Source organism: Benincasa hispida, chromosome 11 (genome assembly GCF_009727055.1).
Source record: "Benincasa hispida cultivar B227 chromosome 11, ASM972705v1, whole genome shotgun sequence".
NCBI classification, from domain to species: Eukaryota; Viridiplantae; Streptophyta; class Magnoliopsida; order Cucurbitales; family Cucurbitaceae; genus Benincasa; species Benincasa hispida.
This window is the reverse complement of record NC_052359.1, coordinates 15,506,457-15,531,706: the sequence shown is the minus strand read 5'-3', so window position 1 is coordinate 15,531,706 and position 25,250 is coordinate 15,506,457. Positions and strand designations below refer to the sequence as shown.

Here is a 25,250-nt window from a genome sequence, read left to right as displayed (position 1 = left end):
AGAGGTAAAATATAATTTTGACTCAGCTGTAATTAAAAATAACTTATGAAGGATCAATTTACTAATCATGGTTATATCGAGTGGACAGAAATATATCTACAATGAGGAAAGTGCAGCTACTGGCCTACAGTGAAGTGTCTTGATAGTTAACGAATATTGGTTAACTAGGTTAGAGAGTTTAGTCGATTTATCTTGGATAATTGGAGCTCATGATCTATAGGTCCATTAGGTTCCCCTACTAGCTCATATTGGACTAAACCTTAAAATAGTGTGATGTGAAGATTTGAAACATTCAAATTTTATTTAGGAAGCAAGCATTAATTATATTCAATATATTTAACATCTTATTGTTTAATGAATTAAACAATATGGAGAGTTGGAAATATTTAAATATGATTTAAAGATCAAACACATGAATAGGGATTCATGGCCAGGATTGGTATAAATTTATTATTAATTTAATATTGATAATTAAATTGTTTAATTACATATTTAAAATTAATTATTAGAATTAATTTGATTTAAAATTATTTTTTAAATTAATTCTATTTAAGAAAAATTAAGGAAAATTCATTTAAAATTGAATTTTAGAAATTCAAAATTAAATGAATTTTGGAGGTAATGGATTTTTCCCATTAAACCTCTTTCAAACACCTCAATTCCCACTAATTAATCTCAAATTTGGTGTCACTTTGAGATTAATTTGGTTTTTCATGAGTTCTTTAAATAGAAGAAAGAATGTTGAGATTTGGAGCAGAATGGCTGACTTTTGGTGCTGGAATTTCCTACAAAAACAATTAGCTCCAAATTCTCTCAAACTCCATTTTCCTAAAAAATTATCACTATTTTGGATCCCACACTCCGTTCTAAGACCGAAGAATAGTAACAAAGACTCTAGCGGTGGTCCACGAAGAGTTCGTGATAAAAAAAAAATATCCAGTGGATTGTTTCAATTTTGAGTTACATCAAGGTTTGTTTTTCCAAACTCTGTTTTTTTAGTTTTGAACAAGCATGCTTAATATATAAAATTAATGTAATTGGAGTACTTTAGATCCTAATTGCTTTCGCTTATATGTTCTTTACTCCCTCAAGTGCAACAAGGGCTCCTCTCGCCTCCAACTGATTCATCAACTTGAGCAACAAGCTCACTAAGCTCTGAAGGTCAGGTTTAGCCTCAAATCCGGAATAGAGATTGTCTTACTAGAAGCTCGAGAACTATTTTTTCCTATATAGGGATTCCTGCGAACACTCACAAGAGTTGTTAGAAAACTCTCTAACCAATTCCTCTAAAGACATATTGTGTCGATAGAAAGAGCATGCATCGACATCGAGATTAAGTTAGGCAACTCCTAAGGGGGATAGGTGTTGTACACAAAGGAACATTGCAACTGAGGACATGCTTCAAATTGATGACCCTGAAATGAGCAGACTCGACATGCCTCCAACTCTTGTAATCGCTTAGTAGACAAATCTTGAACAAGAGAGGTAAGATCAGATAAATAACTCCTAAGCTCACAAATTTCTCTTACCTCTTCTTCATCCTGCTGAGTTGCTTGCCTCATAAGAAACGCATAATAGATGCATCGTTCGTCATCTTCCATGATAAATAAGTAGACATAAAACAAAATATTTTGGGGTTTTTAAAATTTACAAGACAAATTAACAAAGAGAAATTAATTAGCTCCCTGACAACGACGCCAATTTAAAAGATGAGATAAAAGGTGTTGCAAACCTCTCTCCACCAATCAAATAAGATTTATATTTCATCGATCAAGAACTTCAACTAACTAATAGAATCAGTAGAAAGAACGGGGTCAAACCATTTATCAAGGAGCCAACCGATGAAGAGTAAAAAAGATGCACTGGGAGTGGTCGCCCAACCAGGGACCAAATGGACCACATCTGCTAAGGGGATGAAGACTCTATCGCCACACAGCCTGACGCCTGAGGCAAACGTGTGGCTTTACTTCATCAAAAGGAAGCTACTTCCCATGATGCATGACCATTCAGTTTTGAGAGAGCACATAATGGTGATTTACTGCCTAATGCAGCTTATTCCAATCAATGTTGGCCACATAATCGCAAGGCGAATTTGGACTTCATTCTCGAAACCAAAGGGGCAAATATTCTTCCTGTCGCTAATTACGTGGCTATGCATAGTGCAGGGTTGGTTTGAAGAAGAAGAAGAAGTGGAGGTGAGAGGAATACTCACAAGTCAGTCTTTCCGTCGACTCATGAGATTACTAGTGCGCCAAGCCGAAAATCAGCTAAAACAGCCAGTAAAACGACGATCCCAATAGCAAGCTCAAGCTTCTTCAAATCCTTCTCAACAAAAGAAGCGAAAACTGGTCATTTCGCCCAGTGTTAATGAAAGAGTGATCGCATCACCCCAAGTTAAGAAGATGTCTACTTCCTGCCGAAGCAAAACCTCATCGCCTAAGCCTAGGTCGGACTCTCTCCCGCATAAGGACGAATTTGATGTAGAACCATTTACATCACCAATATATAACAAGTCCCCTAGGTTAGGCATTGATCTGAACAAATGCCCTCCCCTTCTTGAAGAACCCTCTCTTAAAAAACATTATCTCTCTATTTTTCCTATCGTATCAAAATTACCAATGCCTCTACCTTCCCCCAAAATAACAAAACAGACTCTGGCCCTTGAGAAGCTTAAAGTCCCAAGCGTCCAACCGACCATGCCCACTGCTGATGACCCAAGCCTACCAACTCCTACCCTTAAAGAAAGCGGAGGATCCAACATTGGTGAGGCTAGTGGGCATCAAGCTGGTGAAAGAAGCCAACGCCAAAATCCCAACGCGTCTGAAGAAGAGGTTGATCCAGAAGTTAATGAGTCGTACAGATTCCTTCACGATGACCTCTGAGAGTCTATCTTAGGTGGTCTTGATGAGTTGTCACGACAATAGAACCTATCGCAAGTCAGTCGAGTGACTTGATGCGGCAACAACAAGAACTCATTAGTTAACACAACAAGTTGAGAGAATTTGTCCAACACCAGGTTCAGGCAATTCAACACCAATAGATCGTTACCAGAAGCTTCATACACCAACAAACGCAGAGGCAGTATGAGCTATTTAACTTTATAATACAATTTTTCTAAGACGTTCTTGCTCGCCTTGTGGTTGTACCAACCATTCCCTCGCATCTCCAAGCTTCTTTGCAATTTTCAGAGGAAAACACACCACACCAAGAGCAAAATGACAATTATGTGGGCGAATATTAAATTTGGGGGTGTTTGGTTTTCATTTTTTTTAATCTTTTTATTTATCTGTCGTCACATTTTATAATCAATGACTATGAATTTCATTCCAAATGCCAATTTTTCTTTGCCTTTTCTTTAAGCATGTCCCTTGCGTATATCTGTCATCGCATTTTATAATCAATGATTATGAATTGTAGGAGTATATCAACAAGTAGCGGAAGAAACAAGAATCAATAAACACTCTAATTCATTAATTTCGACAGTAACTAAAGCATGCTTAAACTGTAGCAAAAAGGTTTCAAGCCATACCTTTGTAGAACTTCTTCAAATCTCGATTTTCAGCTGCAGACTTCTCCAAATCTTGTTGTAGACCACCTCAAGATCTTCCTCATATTCTCTTGGAACTTTAGATTGAGTTGTGGGACTCAAAGTAAGCTTAAATGAAAGGAACTTGGAGAAGAGCTCACTACTTCAACCCACTTAAAGAACAACTTCTTCAACACGAATTTTCAGCAAAAAATTCTATATTTGCATGCCTCAATTCCACTTCAATCTTCTCAATATATTGTAGGCTATCATGCAAAACAGATGATTGCATGAGATGCAGCTCATGCTTGAAGTTATTGAAGTCAAATGAAGTGGGTTTTGTGTGAGCAAGTTGAAAGCTTAATGGAAAAAACCAAAATTCCATTTTTGTGTTGTTTTTCCAATTTTTCAATTTTTATCAAATGATTTCAAAAATCAATTTGATTTTAAAAAAATTGAAAATATTATTAATTCTATAAAATTAATTTCATAAATTAATTTTTAAATAAAATTAATAAATAATTATTTAAACAATTTAATTAATTCTAATTAATCTAATATCAAATATTAAAATAATTTTACACAAATCCACCTTCATATATTTAAATCATATTTAAATATTAATTCTCCTATTCCGTTTAATTCTTAAACGTGTAATTATATCTCATATAATTACTAATTTCTTTAATTCTAATTTGAACATTTCAAATTAACTTATCAAGTTACTCTAAAGCTAATCCATTCACGAGCTAGTAGGGGGACCTCGTGAACCTATAGATCATTGGCTCCAACGATCCAAAATTAATTGGCTAAACTCATTACACCGAATTAACTCTCATTCGTTAACTAATGGGTCACTCCACTAAAGCCCATAGTTGTACTTCCCTCACTGTAGATATATTATGTCCACATGATTTAACCATAATTAGTAAGTTAACCATTCACAGGTTGTTCGTAATAATAGCTAGGTCAAATGTCTGTTTTATGAACAACTGATTCTTAAGTTCCTTAAGTTCTTACTGATCCTCTAATGAACAATTGATTGTGATCTAATCACTAAATCAAAACTCTCTCAGCCCAGTGAGAGGGTGGGCCCTTTGTTCAAGACCTGGATTTAGTACTTGAGAGAATAACCTTTCTCCTATCCCTAAATTGGGTAGGCGTGAATTCCGTCTTGCACCCTATGTCCCCAGCTATCTATTTGGTCTTACCCCTGAAATGGGAGACTTATTGAGTCGGCGTTGTTGAGCCAACCCTCATATATAAAAATCTAAGGATAATCCCGAATAAACAGGAGTTCATAGTTAGCTCAGAATTAAGATCGAGTTACCTAGGACATCGCTTTGAAATAGTTAGTCTTATACAGTAAACAACGTTATAAAGTAAGAGTGACTTATTTCTTGGTCCGATCTTATGCAAACTCATTGCATCGGACGTCCCCACTCCTCATGTCATAACATATACGAATTAGAATCACTTCGTTTGTAGCACTTTACAACTCTTTGTAACAATTATAGAGTAGACTGCATCCAATAATGTTACCAGAATAAAGTACCCAACCTTAATTATGTACTATAGATCGTTTTTGCTATTTACTCGAACTTGATTCATCTTTATGTCTCTACATAAAGTTCAAATGTTTATATAATAGCCATGGATCTTAGTTTATTGGATTTAGACTTTTATGTATGTAATTTATAAAATTAATAATAAGTTTATTGACTATAGAAAATGTTTATCTTTTTACAAACTGCAAGTTTTAGGACATAAAACCCAACATGAATTTCATTTTGATTACCAATTTTTCTTTGCCTTTCCAAGATGTTCTTGCTTGCCTCTTAATTTACTTCTTTGTTTGGTTGTGTTCCACAAATGACCTCAATGATGACACTGTGCTACCAACACAATGATTAGTATGACTAGTGTTAGTACTTAGCTTTAGGAATTTGCCTTAGGAGACATTTTTTGAAGTTAGTATGCCTGCAAGCTTTATCTCAAACCTCTTTTGCAATATCTTTCTTATGCCATCGCATAAATCGATTTTCAGCAATGAGAATCTTGCTGCCTTCTAAATTTGGGGGTGGGAGAGGTTTGAACTAAATGTGTTCAAAATAGATTTTTTTTTTTAAAATCTCCTTGAAAAAAAAAAAGAAGAAGGAAAAAGGGTCCTGATATCGAAACCTGCTCGTAGTTGGATGTCCGCATGACACCCGTGGGGGCACGCCAGAACGAAGGTGGGGATCGTGATCAACGTAGTAAATAATCAATCGTAACTCCACTGCTTATGTTCAAAATTTTTGAAGGCATGAGTTAAGTCTGAAAAGAGTACATTGCCTGTAGTTGGATGTTCACATGACACTGGTAGGGGTAAGCCAAAATGAAAGTGAGATGCTCAGATCAGCGCATGATCAAACCAAAAGCCAAAAGCCAAGGAAAATCTTTTTATTAAACTTGAAAACCAAAAGCCCATTCCTGAAAACGGAATATAAAATAGCTTTGGAAATGAGTAAGGGATTTTTGAAAAATAAGCTTGCCACATCTAAAGACTGGAAATATTTCCATAGGTAAAAGAATGAAACGAAAGAAAACAATGGTCTAGCAAATCTAAAACAGGAAGCACTTTGAGAGGTATATGCAATGCTTCAAAACTATCAAGACATATTAAGACTCTAAATATATGCTTGACTGCTTGAGGACAAGCATTGTTTTAAATTTGAGGGTGTGATAACTTGTAGAAATATAAGTTATTTAATCTCTTTTATCTAAAGCAATTAGGAAAAAACATGAAAATTGCAACATCTTGGTAAGAGATTCATGAAATTAATTATATCATGCGATTACATGCGTACAAAATCTCACACTCCATGAAAGATATAAAAATCGTGCTTTTTCAATGGAAGAAATCTAGTTATGCGATCACAATGCATCACTGAAAAGGAATTCTTAATGCCAGCATTGGAATCGCATAGTCGAAAACATAGCCTCATGTGTCAGAAGGTGACATGACACGTGAGTGGTAGAGGACAAATCCGAGACTAAGTTGGTAACTGACAAGAAAGCTTTATGGCAGAGTCAATGGACTTAATGCATCATGTCAGTACAATCATTAGTGAGAGAGGAAGAAGTGCTCCTTGACACCTATAAATACTCAATGAGATTTCTATGGAAAAGATATAGTGAAGACATTGGAGGAAACTCTGCACAATTTCTCACTTCATAAACACTTCCCTTCAAGCTCTCGTGAAATCTTGAGTGAAAGCTCAAGATTTCTTTTGAAAAACAAAGGGGAAACTTTACCTTTAGTACAATCTTACGAAGCAGTCATCTACAGAGTCAGAAGGAGTAAGAAATTACAACCCACGACTTGATAATCTATCTTTATCTCTTTTCCTAACTATTGTTGTTATTTATATTGTGTAAAATACTAATCTTTGTATAGTCTGGTGAGATGTACCGAAAAAAACTAAAAAATCAATAAATTAGAAAAAAATTATTTTTTTTAACTAAATACCCATTCTCGGACGAGATGAACTAAGAGAAACTATTCTAACGAATTTTGAAAAAGAGAATGAGTTTTATAATGTGAAAACTTAAAAAGGTTATTTTGACAATTTTCCAAAAAGTTTCTTCCGACCAGTCAGCCTTCAAGCGAGAGGCGACTCCTTCGACTGCTTTCAGCGACTGAGGTGACGACGGCGAACTCCCAGGCAACTGCGTTGACAGCGGCAAACACCCAGGCGACTGAGGCAACGGCGGAAAACACCCTGTGACGAACACGACGAACCAAATCCGGCGGCAATCGCGAAACCTCTTCCTCGCAGCACGCACCACGATGAACTCTTAAGTGCGTTCTTCCTCGGTAACTTAAGCCGAGCACCGTTTTTTCTTCTCCTTCGTTCTTCCCTTTGATTTTGGCCTTGTAAGGATTGCGAATAAAAAAATAACATAATGTAAAATGGGGATTTGTCTTCATTTTATTTTTTTTTATCTTATGTGCTATGTTTGAAGTTACTTGGAACACCTCTTTGCTATAAAATGCTTTGAACTTTGTTTTATAGTTGGTAGATTGATTTTGGAATTGCCAGAGGAACGAGAAAAAGATTTGTATATGTTTGTGTATGTATATGAATGACTTTGAACTTGTATTTGTGGTTGGTTAAGCGATTTTGGAATTGTAAGGAGTTGCAAGAAAGAAAAAAAATTGAATGTAAAATTGGGACATGCTTTGACATTGTCTTTTGATCTAGTTTGCTTTATGTATGGTCATTTGGAACATCTCTTTAGTATAATATGACATTGAACTTGTGTTTTTGTGATTGTAGTTTGATGTTGGAATTGCGAGAAGTTGCAAGAAAAAGGATCATAATGTAAACTAGGATAGGCCTTGTATATATTTTCTTTACTTTTGATCTTGCTTGTTTTATTTGAACTCAGTTGGAACATTTGGTTGCTATTGGGTCATTTCAACTATTGAGCAGTCAAACAGTATCAAAGTGCCACAAAATTCCCGCAGTTAGTGGATTTTTTTTCCTGAGTTTTTCTACAGACCCTCCTCCAATGGATTCCACTGGCTCTCCCAAAGCAAGAAAGAAGTCCAAGAACCAATCACCTGAAGTCAAGTTCCACTTAGACCTCACTAACTGTTCGAGGAGGAAAGATTTACTTTCGGCCATAACTCTCTGTGAAGCTGCAGTTTCAGAGAAGTTGCAATTCAATCAACAACACTTCAATACACTCCTCTACCTCTGTTCTACTGCGATTTCAGACCCGTCATTGAAAGAATCTGCAGTAAGTTTTGGGTTTCGCGTATATAATCACTTGCAATCCATTGGTGTTATTCCTAACGAGGCTACAATCACCGCCGTCGCAAGACTCGCCGCAGCAAAAGGGGATGGCGATTGTGCATTTGAATTGGTGAAAACAATTGGGAAATATAAAGTTACACCCAGGTTGCGCACTTATGATCCCGCATTGTTTTGTTTTTGTGAGAATTTGGAGGTGGACAAGGCTTATGAGGTGGAACAACACATGGTATCTGCTGAAGTGGGGTTAGAGGAACCTCAGATTTGTGCGCTTCTGAAAGCGAGTTCAGAGACAGGGAAAGGGGATAGAGTATATGAGTATTTGCACAAACTGAGACGTTCTGTGAAGTGTGTTAGTGAGTCCACTGCAAAGGCTATTGAGGATTGGTTTTGTAGTGAAAAGGCCTCCAATTTTGGTGAATCGACTTGGGATGTGAGTCTGATTAGAGAGGCAATTTTAAGTAATGGAGGGGGTTGGCATGGAAAGGGGTGGATTGGGAAAGGAAGTTGGACAGTGAAAAGAACAAATGTTGATTCCAGTGGCAAATGTTGCTGTTGTACTCAGCAGTTGGTCTGTGTCGATATTAGTTGTGCTGAGACAGAGAGTTTCGCTCAATCTTTGGCTGCACTCGCCATTGAAAGGGAGACTCAACCAAATTTTATAAGCTTTCAGGTTAGCTAACTTCTACTTGTCTATTTCAAATGCAATGGTTGCCAAGATATGGTACTTAATATGTCCTTATGGTAGAGATATCATCCCATCCCTTGATCCTTATGTTTCCTTTGTTTGAAGCAGAACTTTTTCTCTTTAACCTCTTAGAGGGAGTAAAATGTGGCTATTAACGAATGGAGGTGTAGGAACATTTTTATGGAACCATCGAGATTTTGAGTTTTGCCCTGTTGTCTTTTGTTTTTTACTTCGTATGTGTGGATGTTTAAGTCTGTGTTTTTTATGTTGTCTTGGTGGTTACTTGTTCTCTTAACCTCTTTTTTTTTAACTGATTTCCTTTTTGCCTTGCATGTTATTTTGTTTTATTCAAGGAATGGTTAGAAGTACATAATCATTGTGATGCTATTGTCGATGGAGCAAATATTGGCCTCTACCAACAGAATTTTGCAGATTCTGGATTTAATCTTCCTCAGGTTGTAAAGTATATTTTGGTCCTTTGTTTATTTTGCAGAATAGTGCATGGCATGGCTAGCCTTTCCCATAAGAAACATTATTCATTATGCGTTTGTTCTCTTGATTTCAATAGAGCAGGTTGAGGCCGTTGTCAAAGAACTATGTAAGATGAGCGGAGGGAAATGGCCATTAGTTTTCTGGCACAATAAACGCACCAAGGCTCTATTGGAAAATTCTTCAAGTAGAAGAGTTGTTGAGGAATGGATAAACAAAGGTGCTCTTTATACAACCCCCATTGGCTCAAATGACGATTGGTATGCCCTTGACTAATAATTCTAAAATTCATTTAAAATATTAGTCCTCTGTTTGAGAGTTGAACTTTTGGATTCAACTAGTTTGTGTTTTCTAGAAGCTTGGTGATCATGTCTGCTCAATGCATCTGATAGGTATCGAATTCTTTTATTCCAAAAGAAAATCAAATCAAGATAGGCAGACTCGAGAATTGATCACAAGCGATCAATCCAGACCAACTTCTCACTCTCGAGAAGTTTCCCTCACTCTATTTTTCCTCCCTCCTTCCTAAACTACTTCCCATAGCTTATATATCTCTCTCTCCTTTCATTCTTGTGGTCCCCACTCATCCTTACCTCCCTATTACATAACATTTTCCATCCTACCCCTAGTCCCCTTATTCCTCCGTTGATATTGATCACAACCGTAGGCCTAACGTTACTTTTCCCCCTCCAAAACCACCTTGTCCTCAAGATGAAACGCAGGAAGCTGTTGTTGAAAATTTGCAATCAACTCCCAAGTTTCATCATGCTCTGGCAATCCCTTCCACCCAATGAGAACCTCCCAAGCACTTGTAGCTGGATTCTTATGATATCCCAACACCTCCTGTGGCTCAGTCTCCCACACAAACTTCTTAGAAAAATTGGAAATACCAGTTGCACTACCTTCTGAGGTCCCAAAGCTTTTTTGAGATGTGACACGTGAAACACTAGATGAATGGCAGATCCCTCCGGCAACTCCAAACGATACGCTAACCGTCCCACTTGTGCTAACACTCGATAAGGACCAAAAGTTTTTGGAGATAACTATGAACGTTTGTCTATAGGGTCGTAGTTTCAAATAAACAAAATCGCCGACCTCAAGTTCAACATCTCTCCTTTTCCGGTCAGCATACTTCTTCATTCTCTCCTGTGCAACACGCAAATGTTCCTTCAACATGTTCAAAGTCACATCCCTTTCATGTAATTGTTGATCCAAACTTGAATTAGAAGTAGCTTGTTCTCCATAAGCAATCAGCGTTGGAGGTAATCGACCGTAAACAGCTTGGAAGGGAGTAACCCCCAGTGAACTATGGTACGTTGTATTATACCAATACTCAGCCCAATGAAGCCACTTATACCACTGTGTAGGTCGTTCACCACAAAAACATCGCAAGTATGACTCAACACTCTTGTTCACAACTTCCGTCTATCCATCAGATTGAGGATGATAGGCTGTACTCATTTTAATTGAGCCCTTGCCAAACGAAACAACTCTTGCCAAAAATGACTCAAAAATACCTTATACCTATTAGAGACTATCGACTTGGGAAAACCATGAAGTTGCACCACTTATCTCACAAACTCTTCAGCCACTATCTTTGACGTAAAAGGATGTTTAAGGGCCAGAAAATGACTATATTTCGACAATCTATCCACCACCACGAAGATGCCATCATATCCTTGTGATTTTGGCAAGCCTTCAATAAAATCCATCAAAATGTCTTCCATATGGCGTCAAGAATTCCCAGAGGCAACAACAAACTAGCAGGTGATAATGTAAGGTTTTATTCCGTTGACAAACTGCACACTCCTCCACATACTTTTTCACATCTTTCTTTATTCCTTACCAACACAACTCACCAACCAACCTCTTCTACGTACGTAAAAACCTCAAATGTTCCCCAAATACTGAGTCATGGTAAGTATGCAAAATCGTGGGCAATAGCACAAACTTCTTTGAAAGAACCAATCGATTCTTGTACTTCAAAAACCCCCGACTTAGAGAAATATGACACACTCTCCTCATCATTCATTAATTTCTGTATCACTTTCTTTAACTTCGGATCTTGTTGAACTTCTTCTTTAATAACATCCACGTCTAACAATGTAGGCACTGTTAGAGTAGCTAGCTGAATTCCTTCGGGTCTACTTGACAAAGTATCAGTAGCCTTATTCTCCACTCCCTGTCGATAAACAACCTCAAAGTCATAACCAAGCAATTTGGAGATCCATCTTTGATGTTAGGGTTGTATTATTCTCTGCTCCAACAAGAACTTGGCTCCAACAAGAACTTGAGAGCCTTCTGATCCTTCTTGACTACAAACTTCTGCCCAAGCAAATAAGGCCTCCAACGTTGGACTGCCATAACCACAACCATTAGCTCCCTCTCATACACAGGCTTACCATGATCTCTATCTGATAATGTATGACCAAAATAAGCTATAGGCCGACGTTATTGCATCAGCACTGCCCCAAGTCCGTATCCAGAAGCATTAGTTTCAATTTCAAGCGGCTTGCTAAAATCGGGCAACATCAAAATAGGTAACGTTACTATGGCCGTTTTCAACTTGTCAAAGGCCAACTGAGTCTTCTCTGTCCACTGATAAGTCTGCAGCTAGACTTCCATAATTCTGCACAAATCTCCTAAATATCCAGTCATCTCTGAAAAACTTCGAACTTCACGTATACATGTCGGTATTGGCCACTCCAAGATTGCTCAAATCTTTTATGGATCAGCTTCCACCTCCTCTCCTGAAATTACATGCCCCGGATACTCCACCTTCCCCTCATGAATTGACATTTTTGTTGATTAGCATACAACTCATTCTTTCGTAATACAGATAAAATGGTTTCCGAATGTTGCACATGCTCCTCCAAATCCTTGCTATAGACTAAAATATCATCAAAGAACACCAGCACAAACCTGCACATATAAGGCTTGAACACCTTGTTCATTAATGCTTGAAAAGTATAAGGTGCATTCATTAGCCCAAAAGGCATCACTAAAAATTCGTAATGCCCTTCATATGTACGAAATGCTGTCTTTTCAACATCATCTGGGTGCATTTTGATCTGGTGGTAACTCGACCTTAAGTCTATTTTCGAAAACTAGACAACACCACTTAACTCATTGAATAATTCCTCAATCGTTGGTATTGGAAATTATTCAAGAATTGTCACATTATTCAGTGCCCTGTAATCAACACAAAACCTCCAACTTCCATCTTTCTTCACTAATAATACCAGATTGGAATATGGACTTGCACTTGGTCGGATAATTCCCAAGGCCAACATGTCTGCTACCATCTTCTACATCTCTGTTTTGATGCGCGTATTTGTATGGCCTCATATTCACGGGGTCTGTTACATCCTTCACATGTATATGATGATCTATTCCCCTTTTAGGAGGCAACTCCTCCAGCGACTGAAACACATCATCATACTTCAGAAGGACTGTGGTCAATGCTTTAGTTGGATCGAACACAATTTTCACTCCATAAAGTTCTTCCCATGTATCAAATCCTTGCAGCGTACGACATTCCACCATAAATCCCTGGTCTCCTTCCATCCATGTCTTCATCATTCACTTCAAGTTCACTTGCAATTTCTTTGGACTTGGATCCCCCTTCAAGACCACCTTCTTACTCGATTGCTCAAACTTCATCGTTAGAGTTCTCCAGTCCACTTCAATTACTCCTAACACGTGTAATGATTTCTTCCTCAATATGACATCCACCCCTCCCAATTCTAACGGCAAAAAGTCTTCTTTAAGTCTCAACCCTCGCAGCTGTAACTGAACTCCCTTACAAATTCCTTTTCCTCTTACGACTGTGCTAGTTCCCATAACAACACCATAATTGGCTGTTTCTTCCTTTACCAATCGCAACACCTTTACTAAACGTAGAGCGATAAAGTTGTATGTTGCTCCACAGTCAATGAGCACCACAACTTCCCGTTCAGCTATCTTTTCCTTGATTTTCATAGTCCCTGGATCAGTGTGCCCAACCACCGAGTTCATGGACAATTCGACAATTTCTTCAACTGCTACAGCCTATAATTCAACAGCTTCGAAATTCTCTGTCACATCCTCATAAACCTCTAAATCCTCCATATTTTCTCGTATAACTAGGAAGTGAAGTTCTTGCCGATCTTTCACCTTACATCGATGTCTCGCAAAATATCGCTTGTCGCAATGAAAACATAGCCCTTTCTCCCTCTTTGTTTTAAATTCAGCATTAGACAACTGTTTAAAAGCTCCTTCCCGCTGACTGTCAGTTGGCGATACTCCACGGAGAATGATCGTTCTCATCAGAATCACGTTAGATCCCTTTTTCGTCTCCCCATCGAAGTTGAGTTCGTCGATTTAGGGCTAACTAACGAATTTGGACTTCTATGTTTCATATTCGACTTTTCGTTTTCCTTTGAAAAGGCCTTAGATCGAATTAATTCTCTATTTTCTACTCGTTGGGCCACCTTCATCATATTCACTAGCCCAATCGGCTCCCAACACTCAACCTTGGCCCTAACCCAAGGTACTAACCCATTCATAAAAGTATTTTCCAACACTTCATACGTTAAATGCAGCAACAACACCACGAGTTTATCAAACAAATTGATATATTCCTCAACAGTGTTTTCGTGTCTAATCGCGAGAAATTGACTACATACCGTGATAGAAACTCAGTTATGTATTTACTATTCTGGCTCAAATTAGCCTAGGAAGCCGAGACCTCCTCCTTACAAGCTCGCAAGCTGAATTTAGATAAAAAACTTCTATGCCTATCCCCCTTCCCCTCTTCTTGCTTTATACTAATTTAGTTACAAAAATAACAAATTTTCTCTAACTACCTTTATTTCCTTCTTCTTCCTCATTTACATTTGTACCCTCTTCCTATTTTTCTTGTTGATTCTTCTTTCATATTTTCTAAATATAGGAGGTCTATCATTACCCTCCTCCAAAGCACCACCTTGTCCTCAAGGTGAAAGTTTGGAAATTGTTCAAATGTTGCTCCTCCTTCCCATGTTGCATCTTTGATTGGTAGGCCTTCCCATTGGATGAGTACTTCAAGATCGGTAGGTGATAATATGGTGGTGCCGATCTTCCGGATTCCCAAGACTGCCATTGGTTTGAGCTTGTGTTGCTCTTCTAATTGCCAAGCTGGTGGTGTAGTGATTCTCGGCAATAGAGTGCCTACGGCCTTCCCCAATTGTGAAACATGAAGTACAGGGTGTATGCTTATATCGGGGGGAAGGTCTAGCTTGTATGCTACCGGTCCGATCCTTTGGATGATTTGAAAAGGGCCAATGAAGCGTGGTGCCAACTTTGGATGTTTGTGCACTAGTAGAGAGCTTTGGCGGTATGGTTTGAGTTTGATGTATACCCAATCCGAGACTTCAAAGTTCACCTCCCGTTGTTTAGAATCTGCTAATGCCTTCATTCGCTATTGGGTTGCCTATAATGTACTCTTCAATTGCTTGAGCATTTCATCTCTATTTTTCAATAACACATCCACTTCTCCTATTGTGTTCCCATGCTCATAACAGACTAGTGGGGGAGCTGGTCGGCCGTATACCACTTCATAGGGTGTTTTCTTGATTGCTGTATGATATGATGTGTTGTAGTTATACTCAGCCCACGCCAACCATTTAGACCACTATGATGGTGTTTCCATGGTGAAACAGCGGAGATATGCTTCTAATCCTCTATTGACTACTTCTGTTTGCCCATCCGTTTGAGGATGGAATGATGTGCTCCTCTTTAGCTGGGTTCCCATTAGTTTGAATAGCTCTTCCCAGAATAGGCTAGTGAATATCTTGTCTCTATCTGATACTATGCTTTGGGGAACTCCATGTAATCGTACAATCTCTCGAAGGAATACCCCAGCTACGGTTGTTGCGGTGTATGGATGGCAGAGGGTAAGGAAATGTGCATATTTAGACAAGCGATCTACCCCTACCAAAATGGAATCATACCCCTCAGATTTTGGCAAGCCAACGATGAAATCCATACTGATATCCTCCCAAGTCAGTTCTAGTATAGGCAGCGGGTGTAGCAATCCGGTGGGTGCTAGTGATAAATACTTGGCTTATTGACAAACCGAACAATCTCCCACGAAGGCTCTTACCCGTGCCTCCATGCCTTTCCAGAAAAATTGTTTCTTCAGCCGTTGGTACATCTTAACTACCCCATTGTGTCCTCCGATCGGATTGTTGTGGAACTCTTGTAGCAGCAAGGGTATGGTTGGGGATTGGGGTGGCAATATAATTCGTTGCTTGTACAACAAAAGGTTCCCTTTAAATGAATAACCTTGTGGGTGCGACTGTCTTGTTCGAATACTTTCTCGAATGCCTTGCAACTCTGGTTCTTGCTCGACTTGACTAATAAACACTGCTGGATTGAGTGAATTGATCACACTTAACATAGCTATTTCCATAGTGGAAGGTAGTCTAGACAGGGTATCGGCAGTTGAATTCTCCAGTCCTCTCTTGTATTCGATGTCAAAATCATATCCGATCAGCTTGCCCACCCATTTCTGATACTCTCCCGCAATGATGCGTTGTTCCAACAAGAATTTTAGGCTTTTTTGATCGGTTCGCACGATGAACTTTCGCCCCAAAAGGTATGGTATCCATTTTTTCACTGCCATGACTATGGCGATTACTCTCGTTCATATGCGGCCTTGAGGTGATGCGTTGGTGGGAGAGCTCTACTGAAGTAAGCTACTGGTCGCCCTTCTTGCATTAATACCGCTCTAACCCCTACCCCTGATGCGTCCGTTTCCACTATGAATACTTGGTTGAAATCAGGGAGCTTTAGGACAAGGAGTTGTGCCATTTGTTGCTTCAAAGTTTCGAAAGCCGCCTGCGCTTCCTCATTCTATAGAAACTTCTCCTTCTTGAGTTGCTGTGTCAGTGGAAACGCAATGGAGCCGTAGTGAGCTACAAACTTGCGGTAGTACCTGGTCAGCCCCAAGAACCCCCTTAATTGTTTCACAGTGGTCGGGGTGGGCCAGTGTAACATAGCTTCAACCTTCGACGGATCAACAGCCACCCCTTCAGCTGATATTATATGGCCCAAGTAGTCAATCTGATTGGCCGCGAATGTGCATTTCTTGAGGTTGGCCATAAACTAATTGTCTTCCAATGCTTGCAACACCAAGGACAAATGGCGCACATGATCACATAATGAAGAACTGTAAATTAGGATATCATCGAAGAACACCAATACAAATTTTCGTAAGTATGGGCGTAAGAGTTCGTTCATTACCGATTGGAATGTTGATGGAGCGTTCCTCAATCCAAACGGCATGACTAACAACTCGTAGTGGTCTTCATGGGTGCGGAATGTCCTCTTGTGAACATCTGAGGGTACCACTCGAATTTGATGGTTGCCTAATTTTAGATCGATTTTGGAGAAGATTTGTGCCCCGGCTAATTCATCAAGGAGTTCATCGACCATTGGGATGGGGAAGTTATCAGGTACCGTTGCTTGGTTCAGGGCTCTGTAGTCTACACAAAATCGCCAACTCCCATCCTTCTTTTTCACTAATAACACAGGACTGGAGAACGGGCTTGTGCTTGGTTGGATAATTCCGGCGGTGAGCATCTCTTCTACCAACCTCTCGATCTCATCTTTTTGGAATGGAGGGTATCGATATGGTCTGACGTTCACCGGCCTAGCTCCTGGCTTCAGCTCAATATGGTGCTCATGGTGTCGTACTGGAGGCAATCCTACTATTGCTTGGAATATCGACTGGTACTTCTTCAGAACCTCCCGGATTTCAGGGTCATTTCCTTCCTCTGTTCGGGGTCTTTCCTCCCCTGCTACGGTAAGCAGAGAGTTCAATTCGAGCAAGATGCCCAATTCGAGCAAGATGCCCTGGCCTTCTTCCCTGACTAATTTCATCATTGATTTGAGAGATATTTGTGCCTTCATTAAACTACGGTCTCCCTTCAAGTGCTCCTGCCAATCTCCGATGTGCTCCAATCGCATTCCCAACGTCATCAGCCATTGAACTCTTAATACCACATCGGCGCTGCCCAGAGGCAAAAGGAAGAAATCATTAATATTGCAAGGTTAGGGAGGTTAAGTTTTACCCCTTTACTGATGTCGGTTGTCCGGGCTGAGCTTCCCGTTCCCAACATGATATCGTAGCTTGTCGTGGGCGTTTGTGGCAATTCAAGAGTCGTTACCAGCTCCTTATCAATGAAATTGTGGGATGCCCCACTATTGATGAGAACAACCACATCCCTATCTCCGATTGCCCCTTTGACTTTAATTGTTCGGGGCGAGTCAATTCCTGCCAATGAGTTGAGGGCAAGTTCTGCCGCTTCGTGCTCAGTGGTCTCGACCACCATGGATTCCAGAGTCGTGGGCACTGTCATATCGATTTCACTCGATTCTTCCCTGTGTCGACCGTCACCTCGTCCCCTTCCTCATCATGGTGCAGCAAGATGCTCAATTCCCTTTTCTTGCAACGATGACCCGGAGTGTACTTCTTGTCACAGCGGTAGCACAGCCCCTTGTCCCTCCGGTTCTGCATTTCGCTGTCAGATAGTCGTTTGAATGCACCGGCCGTGAACGACCTCCCATTTACATCCTTCTGTGTGACCGAGTTAGAAGACGTACCTCTGTTGCGGGTTGGGTTGAGAAAAATTGTTCGGGCTGCCGGTTGCGTGTGATTGTTCGGGCTGTGGCCGGTTTGACCCATGGTGGTATTGAGGCCCGCTGTTGCTGCCCTGGACCCAGTTGATTTCGATGGGCTTGGGCCGCCTCTGCCCCATTTCTTCCTTCGGGCTTCCTCCGTATCTTCGATGATCTGGGCCATCCTCATCTTCTCCTTAAGCTCAACTAGCTTAAACATCCTCATCTCGATTTGGATATCTTCTTTCAGCCCACTGATGAACTTACTCTCCAACTTTTGTCTAAAAGATCTTTCAACAGCCCCGATAGTTGCTTGAACCGCCGTCGGTATGCATCCTGCTTCAGTGTGAGTAACTCGGCTCGCCGATCATCTTCTTTAACCAACAGAAAATGTAGCAGAAGCTGTTCTTTGAACTTCGCCCAAGTATCCATCGGTGTCCTTTGTTCTTCCCATTGGTGCCATTCCAAAGCTTCCCCTTCCAAACACAGTATTGCTGCTTCAATCTTTTCCTTCTCCGATAAGCGGTTTACCACGAAATACCTCTCAACCCTATGAAACCAGCCCAATGGGTCTTCCCCGGCTTCCCCTTTGAAGATTGAAATTTCTAACTTTCTCAGCCTCATATCAAACAACGACACTTCTCTCCTCTCCCCGACACCTTCCTTTGCTGGTTGTTTCCCTATATCCGTCATTGTCCGCTCGGATGAACCCGATTCACCTTCCCCGATTGCTTCCGACTTCTTCGACCAAACCTCCAATGGTCGTATCATTTTCTGCTCAAGTGTTTCTCCCAGGGCTTCGATCTTGGCTGCCATAATGTTTTCGGTGACTTGCTGCATCTCCATGAATCGTTGGTCCATTCGATTTTCCATCCCTACCTGTAGTAGGGTAAGTTGCTCTTCGACTGCTGAAATTCTTGCCTCCATCTTCTTCACCATACCCTTCCCAAGAAGGAATGGCTCTGATACCAAATTGATAGAAACTGGGTTATGTATTTATTGTTTTGGTTCAAATTAGCCTAGGAAGCCGAGACCTCCTCCTTACAAGCTCGCAAGCTGAATTTAGATCAAAATCTTCTATGCCTATCCCTCCTTCCCTCCCCTTGCTTTATATCTGTCTCTTATACACATCTAGATGTGTATAAGAGACAGCAAGTGGTCCCTACCATTTCATTCTCCCTAACTACCTTTATTCCCTTCTTCTTCCTCATTTACATTTGTACCCCCCTTCCTATTTTTCTTGTTGATTCTTCGGTCATATTTTCTAAATATAGGAGGTCTATCATACCGTTCCTTGCTGCGGAGAGTGAAATCGCTGAAGAAGCTTCATCTTCAACGTCTTCTAATCAGAAAAAGGCTCCCGTTCTTCCTTTGCACGATATCAATCCAATGGTACGACTTCGAAACTAATGACTGCAACCGTCAACTTCTCTGCTTCCTCAACTTGTGCATCTGGATCAGTTCCGTTGAATATCGGCATTTTGACTTTCTTGAATTTGTTCCTTTCAATTCCGATTTCTCCTGTCCCTGTACAAAAGAGTTCATTTAGAGTCGTAGATGCTTCACCAACTCCTTCCTTCGACTTCTTGTTTCCGCCAGTTCCCTCCATCTCCGTGTTAATAATCGAATTCGATCTTGTTTGAGCCACTTTCGTCAACGGACTCATTATCATTTTCTTTAACTCCTCTGAATTTCGTTGATAAATGTCAGCTTGCGTAGTAAGCCGCTCAATACTCTTTGCCAATGAATTCATCACTTCCTCGATTTTCGGCAATTTATGAATCTCAACTCGTATTCCATTAATGTTTGCTTTACTCGCCTTAATTCTCTCTTCAAGACGTCGTTGAGCCATTTTCGACAGCTTCCCCAGGGTGAAGAGCTCTGATACCAAAATGATAGGTATCGAATTCTTTTATTCCAAAAGAAAATCAAATCAAGATGAATAGACTCAGGAATTGATCACAGGCGATCAATCCAGACCAGCTTCTCATTCTCAAGAAGTTTCCCTCACTCTATTTTTCCTCCCCCCTTCCTGAACTACTTCCCACAGTTTATATATCTCCCTCTCCTCTCATTCCCGTCGTCCCGCTCACCCTTACCTCCCTATTATATAACATTTCCCATCCTACCCCTTATTCCTCCATTGATATTGATACACAACCGGAGGCCTAACAGCATCCAAACTGTTGTAATCATATTTTTTTTTACCATATTTAGGTATTGGCTTTATGCCGCTGTGAAATTGAAGTGCTTGCTTGTCACAAATGATGAAATGCGAGATCACATTTTTGAACTTTTGGGAAGCGACTTATTTCTTAGGTGGAAGGAGAAACATCAAGTATGTGTTATCTGCATAAACCTTAGTCGGTAGATAGTTTAAGTTTTAACTACTTGTTGAAATTTGTATGTTCACATGCATTGTTGTATCATGTTTTTGCAGATTCGTTACACTTTCGTTAAGGGTCAACTGAGACTTGAGATGCCACCCCTTTACTCTGTTGTAATTCAGGTACCTTCTGCTTCCTCATCTTCTTGTCTTTTTATAATTTACACACGATTTTACTCGTCATTTTGAACTTTTAGTTTCAGCTGAAAATTATTAGAAATAGTTTGTTTTCAACATTGACTAAGATTTCAAAAATGTTTACGGAATATTAATACGCGGCAAGGAAAATCAGTAGAAAGCCTAGAAACAGACGGGGTTGCTGGCTGTTTGAGGTTTTTTTTCTTTTTTCTCTCAGGACAAAAAGGCTACTGGAAATATTTGTCCACCTAAGAGTTGTCTTCAGTTTGTTCTCACGATAGTTTGTTTTTAACAGCTGGGAATTGAAGTTCTTCAAAGTTTACAAGTTCATAAGCAAATATGATTTCCTTGTTCATGTAGAACTTAATCTTTATAGGCTGACCCAATCAAATATCTAAGAAATAGTTCTTGTAAAATATGCTGCAAAACAAACTGTCAGTCATCCTTGGAATGACTATTTTGGGAATATTTTCTACCCTTAGCCAATCTGAACTCTAAGAATTAGTTCTTGTAGAACTTGTTGCTAAACATACTGCCAATCATACTTAAAATGATTATCAATTTCTCGAATGTTTCTTAAAATTGAGAAATGAGAAACAGGAAATAGTTTTATTTCACATACATGTGTTTGAAAACTGGAAACAAAAAGACGGTAACCTTATGAAATCACCCTCTAATTATCCCTGCCTTCGTTTCAGGAATCAGAAACAGGATCTTGGCATGTTCCAATTGAATCAAGTGACTCTGAATTAGAACGAACATGGTTGTGTGTTACCAGGCCAGGTGTTTCTGAAAACATCGAGGCTCAAGGGTCATGTGGGAGTGTAGGCAGTTATAATCGACTGCATGATTCGGCCGTAGCACGTAAAAGAAAAGAGAGGCCATCGTCAACCTCCGAGCTTGCCTAGATTTGGTGGTGGTATTCAGCAGATTGCAAAGCTGATGAATCCATGTTTATTTTTTATCTGTCTCAATTGTTGGTGTTCATTTCCCTGGACAACGACAATGTTGCATCCTATCTCATTAGTCACTTCTTAATTATTTTATTTTAGGGTTGGTAACCATTTTGTTTTTAAAAATTAAGTCTATTTTCTTCCATTTTTTACCATAATTTTTCATCTTTCTTAAGTACAATGGTTGAATTTTTAGCTAAATTTCAAAAACAAAAACAAGTCTTTAAAAACTTTTTTTTCCTCGAAATTTAGCTTGATTTTTTAAACCATTGGTAAAAAGTAGAAACAAATGATTAAATTTGAAAGTGGATGTAGTGTTTATAAACTTAATTTTCAAAAATAAAAACTCAATAACCAATTTTTTATAAAAAAAGGTCTTAGTTTTTAGTTTTTAGTTTTTTAAAATTTTTGAAAATTAAGCTTATAGACACTAGTTTTCACCTAAAAGATTTTACTTTATTATCTATCTAGTATCAATGGTTTAAAAAGTCAAATCAAATTTTGAAAACTAAAAAAGTAAACCTTATTTGGTAACCATTTTATTTTTTAAAATTAAGTAGACATTATTTCTCACCTTCAAATTTCTTCATTTGTTATCTATTATATATTAATAATCTAAAAAATTAAACCAAAATTTGAAAACTAAAAAAAAGTAACCTTCAAAAGGTTGTTTTTGTTTTTGAAATTTGGATAAGAATTCAACTATTGCACTAAAAAAAATATAAATCATTCTAAGAAATGGGGAAGAGTAGGCTTAATTTTTAAAAATTAAAAACAAAAAATGAGTTGATTATCAAATGAGGCCATAACTTTTAAAATTTTATTTTTGTTTTTGGAATTCGGTTAAGAATTTAACTATTGTACTTGAGAAATATACAAATCATTGTAATAAATGAGGAAAAATGATTTAATTTTTTGTTTTAAATTTTCATCAGGTCAATATTTCTATTGATATATGTTTGAATTTGACATCGATATGATGAGTGAGACCTAGAAAAATTGGCAAATATAATAAAAATGCTATTTTTTCAAATCAAGTCAAAGCGGCTACGAGAGAATTAAAATCATCCTTACAGATTGACTAAATTCAATAAGGAAAATTAGAAACAGAAATTTGTTCCATTTTATGACATTATTTCAATTTTGTTCAATAAAACTTTGAAAATTATCACATATGTCGAAACGCATTCATTCATGAAATATAGCAAGTTTGCATTATTGGCATTCTGGTTGAAGAACCCAAGCGACAAACGGTACATATTGATGATAGAGTAAGGATCCATTTAGATTGATTTAAAAAAGTGTTTTTCAAAAAATTTATTTTTATTTAAACACTTTTAATAAAAATAGTTGAAAATATACTTTAAAAATTATTTTGAATGATTGTCAAACGCTTCAATTTTTTTTTAAAATAATTTTTTTTAAATTAAACACTTAAAAAATACATTTTAAACACACCCAAAATGGATTAAAAAATTGACACGAATCAACGAAATTTGAGCATTCAAGAGTGTAGACGGTTGAAGAAGATGAAGATGGAGCTCAAGATTGAAGAGGATCGTAAGAGTGTTGTGGCCTGTGGGAAGGTTTCCTGAGAGAAAAAGCTAAATTTTAATAGTCCAACTTGAAAAATGGCTAAACATGTTAGACTTTGCAAAAATGGCTAAATATATATTTTTAAGGATAATTGTTTTAAATAATAAAAATTTATATATGTCACGTTTCTAATTAAATTGAATAAAATTAGCTAGATTTATTGGAACAAAACAAATTTGGATTTATATTAAAAGTGAAGTATTCCAAAATGTAATTTTACTATAATAATCCTATTAATAGTTATATTACATGGTTAGTGCAAAAAATATGTAACAAAGGCTACATTCTTTGGCCAGTTGTAGAAAAAATTTATATATGATGTGGATCAATAAATGGTCAAGTCCACTTAAAAAAAATTACATAAACGTTCATCCAAATCCTTTATCGTATCTCGACAAAACTTCCTTCTGGCTCCCAAACTTCAATTCATACTTATCTTTTTGCCATGATACAAACTTCCATTTGGATGAACTTGGAAAAAAAATATTTTTAAAAAGTAATTTCCATTTAAACACTCTGGATAAAAACTCTTTAAGGTAGAAATACTCATATGTCTGATAACTCTTTCTCAAAAGTATTTTTGTATACAAATTTGTTTGATTTGTTATATGCTAAAAATGTTCCTATTAATGTCAAATTACTGTAAAGAACAACTATAAAATACTATGAACTAATAAAAAAAATTGAGAATTCATTGTTTTGACATAACTTACCTACTTCTGTTTCAATAAATGTGTTTTTATAGACCTTTTTGCGCGTAAACTTAAGTGTAAACATTCGTTGACGTTTTATAACCATTAGAATATGTATTTTTAAAACGTCTACGAATGTTTGTATTTAAGTGTCAACAAAGGCAAAATTTCTTTGTACTTTTGATTCTACAACAATCATCGAACGTCCTATACTAGTAGCGTACTTCAAAGGTATGTACATCTCTCCTACATTGTACTCCCTATTAAGCATTTAGTTTATTAACAGGTTAGGAATTGAATAGTCAAGACTTGTGATATTAAATTCTAGATTATGATTTGCATCTTTAAACAGATACTTTATATTCTAAAGTGATGACTTATATAGGACGAGGACCCATGTATATTGTTTGCTACTTTGGGGTCAGACTGTAAATACCTTTATATACCAGGGTATAAACGAAAGAAAAAGAATATTCACTTCCACCCTTAATAATAGAGATACTTTGAAATACATAAATCTAGAGGAATACTACGAATATAAATAGGAAGTAAATAAATATATATACCAATTTTCAGTTTTTTTTTAAATTTTAATTATTGATTCTCTCTCTCTTTTTTTTTTTATTGCTTCTCTTTTTTCTTTGTTTGGAAAAAAGGAACTTATTACCAACATGAGTGTAGCTCAACTGACATAGTACTTGTATTATTGATTTAAAGTCAAAAGTTCAATTCTCTCCTTCCACACTTTAATTACAATACCTTTATCTCCATGTTTTTTCCTTTTAAAAAACTTGATTTCACAGAAAGGAAAACTCTTTGAGAGATCCTCTGATTTCATAAAACCCAATAGCATGGAAATCATAATAGTATTTTAACCATCCTCCAAATCGATCAATAAAAAATCTAAATAAATAAAAAACATTATGATTGTTGAACTTTGGTTTGTAAAAGTTGAAAATTAAGTTGGTTAATTGGTTGTTAACTTAGATGTACATATTTGGTTAAAAGTAAAAGGTGTTATACATATTTGAATTAAATGTAGATGTACATAGATTACATATTTTTCATTATCTTCACCGTTATCTTCTTCGTATATTTACCCTTTTCATATCTTGTAAATTCTATGAATAGTGGTCATTGGGATATACTATTGAATAAACATATATTCACTTTTTACCTTCTCTTCTCTCTATTTTGTTATTACGTTATCAACATGATTCTATTGGAGTCTAGTCGATTCATTGGAACACTAAGAACACTAAAGGCCCTACAAATTTTTGAGGGTATTTAAAACTAGACTTCAAAGAAGAAGAAGATGAATACTCTATTTTAACCAT

At 37.7% G+C, this 25,250-nt stretch overlaps 1 protein-coding gene across 3 annotated transcripts; it reads left to right on the top strand.

The window, feature by feature from the left end:
- The first annotated feature begins 7,118 nt into the window (after window positions 1–7,118).
- LOC120091303 (proteinaceous RNase P 2-like) lies at window positions 7,119–21,783 on the top strand. 3 transcript variants are annotated; one of them, XM_039049277.1, is made up of 7 exons: window positions 7,119–7,370; window positions 7,961–9,001; window positions 9,370–9,471; window positions 9,590–9,765; window positions 20,366–20,486; window positions 20,589–20,657; window positions 21,371–21,783. In XM_039049277.1, the coding sequence occupies exons 2-7, from the start codon at window positions 8,084–8,086 to the stop codon at window positions 21,578–21,580; spliced, it is 1,596 nt and encodes a 531-aa protein (XP_038905205.1). In that variant the 5' UTR covers window positions 7,119–7,370; window positions 7,961–8,083; the 3' UTR covers window positions 21,581–21,783. The 3 variants fall into 3 exon arrangements, with proteins under 3 accessions (XP_038905205.1, XP_038905207.1, XP_038905206.1); XM_039049279.1 differs by having other exon boundaries at window positions 7,849–9,001; XM_039049278.1 differs by having other exon boundaries at window positions 7,119–7,385.
- Window positions 21,784–25,250: the final 3,467 nt, after the last annotated feature.

Coding starts and splice junctions, on each gene's coding strand:
- LOC120091303 (XM_039049277.1), top strand. CDS start 8,084: ATGGATTCCACTGGCTCTCCCAAAGCAAGAAAGAAGTCCAAGAACCAA. Junction 9,002..9,369: donor CAAATTTTATAAGCTTTCAG/GTTAGCTAACTT, acceptor GTTTTATTCAAG/GAATGGTTAGAAGTACATAA. Junction 20,487..20,588: donor GGTGGAAGGAGAAACATCAA/GTATGTGTTATC, acceptor ATGTTTTTGCAG/ATTCGTTACACTTTCGTTAA.